Raw genomic sequence first — 10,350 nt, forward strand, 5'->3', positions numbered from 1 at the left:
CCACACATAATTACAATATTAGTCTGTCTAGTCTATCAGGTTGTCTCAAACAATTGTGGATAAGATATGATACATAGGAAAATACAATATACAAAATATGATAATCTGTTTCTAAACAAAACATTACTTGATGCTACTTTGTTCATATAGCAGATTCATATGCTGAAGCACAATGGCTTCCATCCTGTTCAATTTCCTTCATTTTATTTTGATTTACTTAGTCTTCTAATTCTGGGTGTCCTTGCTGCACCATTTTTCTAAATTGTGACTTATAAGACTATATACCTTTTCCTAAGATGATTTAAACATTTAAGGTGAGTTCTTTAAAAGTGTTTCAGGACTCTTTGGGGAACCGAACTTTGCCACTTTGGCTGTATCCAGATCCCCTTGTTGCATACAATGGGAAACAGTAGGGCCTCCATTTGGCTTGTTCACCTGGATTTCCCACAGAAAACCCATGGTTGAGAAGAAGCGGGTAAGGAAAAATGAAGTTTGTACCTGTCTGTATCTGATAATTAGATTGGGATACAGCCCCAACAGACAGATTGATACAGTTTGTGCATCTACCCAGACCCAGTAACACTCAAGGGCTTCCAGGTTCACTATGTTAGATGCAGGCTGTGAGTCCTAAATACCATTAAAGTATACTGCAAGCTATTAAGTCTTTGAAGTGCTTTTGAAAGTTTTACCTCCACCCATAACAAGCCAGTAATCTTTTAAATCTTGCTAAAATATTAGTCTCAATATTTTGATTAATCACTTTCAAAAGTCTGGGTTTTTTTCAAATCTTGAAAATACATGGGATTTGCAACATCAAATGACACACAGAAAGCAACAGCAAATTTAAAAAATATCTCGCTAAATTATCATTATGTTTATTGTTAATAAACAAGAACAAGCACAAGGTTTACTTTGAAGATGAATCACACAGGCAGAACCCCAGCTTCAATAGCGTTTCTTTCACATAAGATTGCTCACTATCAATCAGTAAACAAGAAAAATTTGGCAAAGGTTGTTTAGCACACTTATGTGGGCAATGACCGCTTACAATGCTACAAATGAGGCAGTTTAGAAAAGCAAAATTCTAAATATAATTTTGGTCTGAAACAATGTGTTACTTTACATATTCCTAAACTAGTGCCAATGCATTTAATAGCCTCATATTGTAAATCCCAGAGCAAATCCCTCATTAACCCTCAGCCTTGTCATTTAGAAATGCAGGATTGACCTGTAGCCAGAAACATTAGCTTTTTGACTGAGAAATTGCTACCCTGACATTGAGAAACGCTGCTCCTCTGTGACAAGTAGTAAGTCTAGACAATTGTTTCTCAACGGAGGCTCCATGGATAGCATCAGACAGCACAGTGCAATCAGCACAATGTCTGGCAAACTATTTTTAAACCTTCATATGTGTTCTCTGCAGTGAAGCCAGCAGTCAGGCCAAAGCATGAATGTAAGTGGATATAAAAGAATACTCATATTTCAGCTATGACTTCAGAAATGTTGGATGGCCCATCAGAGACAAAAGGCTGAAGATTACTGAATTTGAATACGTTTTCTGAGGGAAAACAATATTATTTTTCATGTAGGAAAAAGGCTCAGGACATCACTCACTTTGTGAAGACAAAATGGGTGTGCATGACTTTCAGTTTGCAAGTGGGAGATCTACAACTACTGAGCTTTTTTACTATGAAAAGCCATATATTAAGAGGAACAGCTGGTATACTTTGTATACCTCCACATTGTCTTCACAAGTTCTTTGATACTTAATCCAAAGTGATGCCTTATTACTAACCTACATACTCCATTTTCTTGTAAGCTGGTATTTAGGCAAGCACCTTGTTGCCAGCAGGCACGGACCCCACCACTGCAGTGCACCTCTTGCCAGAACTTGTACTAACAGAATACCATCAAACATGTATCACAATGTGTTTTAAAGGCGTGGCAGTTATTTTGGTGCTACATAGAACTTCAAGAATAATTATACTATATGCTGCAGTGAGTAAACATTTTTAAAATGTCTCATTTGGCCAAAACCAGTCTCCTACTGCGTTTTTACATTGCTTTATTCTATGGGCTTTCAGAGTGTCTTTCAAAGATTTGTGCTTAGTCTCAGCTGCTAGCATTAATGAAATTTTGCCAGATTTTATTTTTTGTGGTTATAGCTATTTGTGCAATGATTAGGAAATGGAGAGGATAGCATGGAACCATCCTAAAGAAGCAATGAGTTCAAACACTAGTGATCTACAGTGTTAATATTGTGTACAGCTTCTCAGTAGTTAACATCTGCTTTGCTTCTATTGTTTGATTTCCATCAATAGGACTAAACACTCTATGGCTTGGAAAGCTATACTGGGAGCTTCATATTCAACATGGAAGCATTTAGTATGAAATCCCTGAATCATAATCTTATAATTGTTCACATTTATTTTTCCATGTGATAAAGATATTTAAAAAATTTAAGAATTGTACATGACACTTACTAGAGTTTCTTTCATATTCAGCAAGGAATGAGACGGAGGAAAGGTACCCAGGCGTTTTTTGAAACCTTCTTCCACTGTCATTCCCCAGAACTGACTGTAGTTGTCAGCTTTCCACCTTCATCACAGACAGAAAACATACAAACACAACCCATGTTAGAGATACTACTCACATTTATACCTTGCTCCTTTGTAAGTGCACCATTAACAATAACATCCAGAAATAAATCTTTCAAACTACATTTCAAAACCTTGTATTCAATATGCTTGAGAAAATATTTAGTACAGGCTCTGCCACTGCAAATGAGCATAGAATTGAGCAACACGGCAGTACATGAAAACTGGTGATTTAAGGTCAGCATCATGTCAGCCTGCATGAGCTGAACATGCAATGCTTCAGAGAAGTACTGGAAAACAAGATGCTTGGTCAAAACAGTTACTGTTGTCTTGAAGTTATGCTCAAACTATGCTTCAGACCAGATGCCCACAGAGAACTAAGAGCTTCATGTAGCGAGTTCCATTGCCTTCAAGCCCTGGAGCACCAGCAGTAAGATACTGTTGAACCCAGCAGAAATCCCATCTAACACCTCCTGTCCAAGTTTTACACCAATAGCCAGCTTGAGAGAAAGGGCTCCCTGTGGCTCCTTAGTCATTCCATTCTTACTGCGAGGTCAACCAGACTCAGATTGTAGCATTAACCCTGCAAACTGTATACACAACAGAAAAAAAAAATACCTTGCAACCATACACAGTTGGAACACAATGACATTTATTATTATTGGAAAGGACCTGAGCCATATGGAAGAACATTCCCTTTACCCATTTTTTTCTTGTTTGTGTATGAGAAAAAAGAAGGTGGCATTCGTGCTGCCCAAATGAGAAGCCCCCTTTTGCTCTTGGTCTGCCTGTAGTCAGTGAAGAGTGACAGAAGTTGAGTCATATCTCAGGTCAGCTTAACCACCCTGTGGCAAACCTTACTGCTCACCACTGACAAGAGACAGGTGAAGGGCTCCAGGTGCCTAACCTAATTGTCTATCCTAACTCAGTTGGTCTGAATGTCTCCCATGAAGTACAAAATGTTTCAGCACCAAGTCACAGCCTGAAATCTGGGCAGGCTTCATCAGTGAATTTAGCACTTCAGTTCCTAGGGAGGCAACCCCTGTCTCTCCACCTGTAAATAGCCAGTGTGCTCTCATGGCACAGCTCTGGTGCTGGAATGTCCATAATCCCCCTGTGCTACCTTGGAGGAATGAAGTAATAAATAAAGTAATAAATAAAGGGAAGAATAAGGGAAGATGATCTAAATAGCCTTTTGTGAGAAAAAAAAATTGTACTAAATTTGGAGAATATTTTAGATAGATGTTTATGATGTCAACTGTAACCAGCATGAGACTTTCAGTATCTTTCAAGCTAAAACTCTACAATCTGTCAGAGATTTTAGGAAGTTTCGCAGATGTACATTTACTGTCAAATTGCTGTAACATAATCGAGGATGGAAGGGGTGCAGAGAACTGCATAACTTGTAATTTGCATATACATACAATGAACAATACAGTGGTTTACAACAAAGCCTTAAAATGAAAGTGTTCTCACCCATAATCTCCAGAATTGATGTGCTGAATTAAGTCTTGACGAACAAGGCATACTTCCTTTGAACACTTCCAGAGACTTTGGAAGCATTTGCTGAAAGGGCAAGAATATCACTGAGCAGAAAATGAATTGTCAAAAGAAAAATATGCACTTTAACAGCAGAAGGAAGATGGAGAAAAAAAACCATAAAAAATATAAATGTCACATAGTATTTATGAAAACACAGTGCTACTTCTCACTGTTTGACTACCTAATGAATCCTAACTGGAACCAGATGGGAATGCTTACAGCTTGTGGGAAAGGTCGTATTTGAAAAAAATTGCTTCCGTCTTTTTGAGAATAAACCAGGGAAAAAAGGCAATGTCCTGTAAATCAGATGTTTTGAGGATATTTTGAGAAATTTTCACTCTGGAAATCCAGAAGGGAGACATGTGGCCGTAGACACATGTGGGCTAAAGTCAGGGAAGTGGGGGCCCCAGCCCTGTTTGGGTGCTGCTGGAGCCTGCAGGGCTGGCTTTTGGAGAGGCAAACCAGGGAAGCGGATCAGGAAGCTAACTGCCAGGGCTGGCAGCAGAGATCCCCTGCCTGTGCTGTCAGCTCCTGTCCCAAGGCAGAGAAAGGGTTGCTCAAATGGTCCATCCCTTTCCTACATAACTATACATATACATATTCTTCCCTTATGAAATAATGTAAGTTCTCATCACTCATGCCAAAGAAGCAGAGTAAGACATTCTAAAATAATCACCTAAACTTTAATATTTGTTTTGTCTGCATTCAGTTCAATGCCCAACTCTAGGCTGAAACTATTTTGTCTCAGGTTAGTGCCAGCAGATTGAGCAGATACAGAACTAGGCCAGTGAGGAGGAGATTTTAATACTCAATTAGAAGGCCCATTGACCTCTTGCCCTCCTAAGTTGTCTGTAATCTAGTTCTACAATACCTTAGTACGCTACTACTCTTCTAGCTATTTTGATTTGATTACATTTAATATTAATTTAAGGATGATCACTGCCTTACTTCCTGTTTCATGACATATGCTAAACAAAATTCAATTTGCTGTTCTCTGAAACTTTACCAGAAATTGCAGTTGTCTTTAATGATTGTTCCTTCTCCATAATGTCGGCCATCTTTATAACAACCTGCCAACATAACATATAGATGTGTGAAAAAATATAATAGTTTTTAAGTTAATTTACTCAAAAGTCTTGTTACTCTTGAATTAATTGGTTGTATGTGTTATGTGTAAATTACATAGTTGAAAGTCGGCAACATTTATTTCCAGCTTCTTCCAAGTACTGAAGACAGTTTGGTGTATTTTAATTTTTTTACCAGATGCATTATCATTCACAGTAAATAAAATCAGCAACAGATTCAAAACATTCACTGAAAAATTATTTTTACATGTAAATAAACATAATTCTTCAAAAAAGTTATTTTTCAGTAATAAACACAAAAAATATAAAAAAAACTTTTCTAATAAAAATAATTTTCTAATCAGCAATTAAAATAGAAGATTTTCTAGTTATAGAATTTTAAAAACTAACCATTCCAAATATTTTGTAATATATTCCTTTTTCTCAACAGTTTAATTCCTCTTTGAAAAACAAACAGATCAATTATGTTTCAAGGCGAATGTATGTTTCATATGCTCTCCAAAACCTAATTTGAGTGACAATTTTTCAAAATAAATACATGTCTCCTAATTTTTTTTTTCTGATAACACTTCACTCTTCTGCATAAACAGCTTCTTCTGTGCGATTGATTGTCAAAGCTTCAGCAAAGGAAAGATACAAAAAGTCTGCACAGGACTTTGGATCAAGCCTATAACAAACATTGTACATTTATCACATCTGTCTTTGTTTTCCAGCCTGTTCTCACATTTCCTCCACTGGTGAGCCTAGAGGTAGAGATCACGTTCCTTCTCCCACTGAAAGGGTTTGGGGCCAGAACCCCCAACTTCTCCTTTCTCCTTCATTTTCAAGAAACTTAAACCATATTTGATATTAATATAGTGTTTACTTGCATTTGTATTATATCATGCTTTCTTCCCACCATGAGTGTGAGGAAGGCCATCCCCCTCTCAAGCCAAGGGCTGGAGTTTGTCTGCCCAGATGTACATAGGTGTGCCTCAGCTGCCTGGGCCTTGCTTATTGGCAGGAGAGAAATATGCACTTCTAAGCCATAGCTAATTTCGTACCAAAGTGCAGAAGTAGACTAGAGTTGATTAATTAATCATAAGTGCTTATCTCTCCCTGTTAGTCATACAGCAGGCTATGTTAGCTAGAACAGACATAGGGTGAGATATTTCCCACCTAAGCAGTCTGAAGCCCGAAGTGTCTGCTCTAATTCAGCTTTTGCTAAGATCCAAAACACTTTCCAGAGAATAGCCAATAAAAAATTATGGAAGTGTTGCAGCTTATCCCAGTGTGCCACAAAGTCAGTATCAGACAGTAGCTGGAAGGAGGCATCAAGCCGGATATTTTGAATATATGGAGGGAAGAAAGTATTGATGCAGCATTTGAGTGACAGGATGGAGCCTCACTGGAGCTCTGCTGGCAGGCCTCACTGCCCATGCCTCAGAGAAAATGCAAAGCTGGACAAGTACAGAAGAAGCTTTTTAATAATGTATGCTTAGGGGATTGAAGATTAAAACCATACAGCTTCTTTAGCCTAGCCAAATTAAGATTTAGAGAGTCAGGAGCTCTGCCTGAGGCATCAGTGGCATAGAGCAGCAATATCTGAACTAAAAGACTGTTTGCATGAGAACACAGTGAGATTGTCTGGCTGTGAATATATTAGGTTGCAATATTAATATATTAAGTGGGAAATTAGTTAATTGGAAGATGCAGCCTGATGTCTTTATGAATGGGATTGAATTATGTGAAAAATTATAATTGGAAGGAAGAGTGTTTAATAAACAAGGACTTCCGCTCCCAGTCCAGCGTTCTTGCTCTGGAACTCTTACTTCATTTCTCCCCGTTATTGATGTAAGTACGGTTGTCAGTTAAATGTCTCCAGGTTTACTCACTTGTAGGCCGGATCCTGACTGTGTAGTATAAGAGCAATTAGAAAATTCTCCAGATGTCACTTTTATACCACCACCAAGGTGAGAACCAGTGTGTTGATTCTGACAGGGCTTTTTGTACCATCAGAGTAATTGAAACAAAAAGATAAAATAAATAATAAATCTAGTCAGTAAATAAAATTCTCACAGTTCATAACAGAAATTAAAATAATAGTAATTAAAAAATCCAGAACTTCAGTTTGGTATCTAAGGCAGGACTGTGCACAGTTTCTTCTGAAACTACACAGGAAAACCATTCAAACACATCGAATGCTAGGTTCATAAAGGCAAAGTCAAAGCAATTCCACGGAGTTGAATCAAGACCGGCCCTCAGCATGGTGCTGGAAGCACCCATGGAAGAAGTCACAGTGCAGCTCACTCTTGCTGTGCACCAAGTCAGTGAATGGACCAGGATCCAGAAAAAAAGCGCTGAGCAGTTTTATTGCTGCTCATTCCAGCCCATGTAAAGCACTTCAGTTTATTGGTTTATTTAAAGAAATATGACTCAGGAAGCACTGAGAGCAAAACCACGGGCAACAGAAGATCAAAATCTTCCAGGTAAAAGCACTTCAGCATATGTGGTCTTTTAGTGTTTAAATGATTCTCAGCCAAAAGTCTCAGTCACTAAAAGTCAGCTAATATGTCATTTCTAAAAATGCTTCATAGTTTGCTTAATCTTCAGACATTCAGTCCTTTTTGTTCCTTCATTGTTTCCTTCCAATTACATTCTCTCTTCCCTGTTCCTGAGAGATTCCAGCACTAGAAAATTCCTTTAGAGATTTTTTTTTTCCCTGATGTATTTTGGGTGTTTTATTATTCTTTTTTTTTACTCTTTAAATGACTTACATAACAAATATCCAATAAACAGATTTCAAAAAGGTGCAGACCTTCCATTAGGGAAGCAATTTAAGGATCAGAAAGAAAGGATCTTAATTTGAGATGAGATACAAAGAAAAAATGAAGCTCACCTATAGGACAAACAAAGGTACCTGAGTAGACTAAATATAATGGCTACCTCTGGCAGGCATGTACAGTCCAGGAGTTGCAAAACAATGGACACACATGCAAAAAATTAGATTAAGAAAGTCAGTAAAAATATTAACCCTCACCTATACCCTTATCTAAATCTTCTGTTACACTTTTCCCTTCTAGAGGTAGACCTACAGCAGGGCCCACACAGCAAACTGCTGCAGAGTTTGTAGTGATTTGTTTCCATGAAACAGTTTGCCCAACTCGACCATAGGCTGTCAGAGCTAGAGCAGAAACACTGCTAAATGTTTATGTAAAGTTTATGCCAACAACCCCCGATCTGCTGGAAATAATATGCACCACTGCATCAAAGAAATATGAAACAAATGTCTTTATTTACACGAATCATAAAACATTATTTTCAGTGATTAGAAACACTTTGTAAAATCAAATTTTTTACAGCATTTCTTTCACTCCCACTTATCAGATTTTGGCTGCATGCCTGGGTTAAGAGCACAGCCTCCTGAAGAGCTTGTGGTGTGAGCACTGGAATGCAGGCAGCCAGGTTATTGCAAAGAAATGGTTAATTTTAAAAAGTCATGGTAGTTTTTTTGGTTGATTTTAGGCTTTTGAAAGTTTGGTACCATTTCCATAGTTTCAGCTAGATTTAGTCTACCAATAGTAGGAAGCTACATAGTCTTAAAATCTTAAAATCCACAATTCTAAACTTCTCTCACCATTGGAGATTTGGCCTATGCAGGAACTAAGGGAGGACCAGCTGTCTGTGGATAATTTTTCTGCAATCTCTAGTTCTAAAAAAAGTTGACTATGTTTAGAGTAGTTCTGAAGGAACTTCCCCTACAAATTAACTAATAACAACATAAAATATGCCAGAAATACTTATTCTAACCACATGCCTTCACCTACTCCTGCACTTCAGCTGTCGCAGAAAAAACAGTGTCACAGGGGTGAACTGTACTGGATCAAAACCTTTGCAGAATACCTCAGAGCAGTATCACTCAGGAAAATCCTCATTTTTCTTGATTAGATATTACTGTTCATCTCATGTTAATCTGTGAAGCTCTATGGTAACTATTGAGATTACACAAATTTTGATCCAATGAGGTTATCTCTGAGAAGTTTCAGGTAAAACAGAGGTTCTGTCCAACAGAAATATGATCTAATAAATGCTAAAAATATGTCCCTAGAGACAAAGAAATAACAGCAAGCATAATTCTAACTTTAGTTTCACAGTGTCTTTAGTCACATTTTTAGTATGTATACACTCTAAAGATTAATCAGTAATTTTACTTCCAAGTATATTTTTATCATGAAGCACTAATGCGGACTGAACATTTTCTCTACACTAACCTGATGGTGGAGGTGGCCAAGGCTCATCTGATCTGGTGGGCTCAACGGGATGGTCACAGACATCCCAGTAGTCACCACAGCAGTCTACAGGGCCAGGAGAACCTGAGGCACAGAACTGGTCACAGTAACATATAGCTGCTTTAGAGACGACGTTGAAGCTGCAGTCATCGTCTCTTCCTGTGCAACAGCCTCGTACCCTGCAGGACCTTCCCTGATACAGGCTCCTCTTTAGCCTGTTCCACCTTGCAGAACCACCATCTTCAACAGAGGAAGGTCTTTGGGGGAAATTTTTTCTAGAGTCAAGCTGCTTTGCCATCCAGACTTCACTGACGATGCAATACAAGAGCAATATCTGACTTTTGAGCCACATTCTTCTGCCACTAGCGGGTTTTTTTGAGGCTCTTTGTGTTTCACTTTATCAATAAATGTTCCTTTTCTGTAGATGTAGTACCTTCAGTCAGTATTCAGAAAGAAATCTGAACAGAAAGCTGCAGACTGCGGTTTTCTAGAATGACTCTGTATGTGTTAATTATTAGTCAGACATGTTGTAAACTGATTTATTTGCCCAAGATACAGAGATACTGAAAACAGAGCCACAACTATGAATCTGTGATTATGAAACATCAGCTGCAGTCTTTTGCAAGTGAGAAAGTTTACAGTAAAAGTTTCAGAATATACAGAACATACATGGTCCAATATTTTAGTTCTATACTTTCACCTTCTAAAATAGAAAACAATGTGAGGAATGAGTACACCCTGTCGAAGGAAGCTCTCTTGTTTTCTAGCTTCATTTACCTGTAACTAACATGTTCTTCATATGATTGAAAAATATGTAACATTTAGATTGCATTTCATCTATATTTTCCTTTCTGATAT

General features: G+C 37.9%; 1 protein-coding gene across 1 annotated transcript in view; it reads right to left on the reverse strand.

The window, feature by feature from the left end:
* Window positions 1-9,881, reverse strand: part of TINAG (tubulointerstitial nephritis antigen) — a 39,539-nt gene extending 29,658 nt beyond the window's left edge. Inside the window, exons 1-4 of the mRNA XM_010189939.1 lie at window positions 9,475-9,881; window positions 5,146-5,209; window positions 4,074-4,163; window positions 2,484-2,598 (exon numbers count right to left, since the gene is read on the reverse strand). Coding sequence (XP_010188241.1) covers window positions 2,484-2,598; window positions 4,074-4,163; window positions 5,146-5,209; window positions 9,475-9,844 — 639 coding nt within the window. The 5' untranslated portion in view covers window positions 9,845-9,881. The remainder of the gene's footprint in view (window positions 1-2,483; window positions 2,599-4,073; window positions 4,164-5,145; window positions 5,210-9,474) is intronic.
* Between the last annotated feature and the right edge of the window lie 469 nt (window positions 9,882-10,350).

This window comes from Mesitornis unicolor, unplaced genomic scaffold (genome assembly GCF_000695765.1).
Source record: "Mesitornis unicolor isolate BGI_N332 unplaced genomic scaffold, ASM69576v1 scaffold4098, whole genome shotgun sequence".
Classification (NCBI taxonomy): domain Eukaryota; kingdom Metazoa; phylum Chordata; class Aves; order Mesitornithiformes; family Mesitornithidae; genus Mesitornis; species Mesitornis unicolor.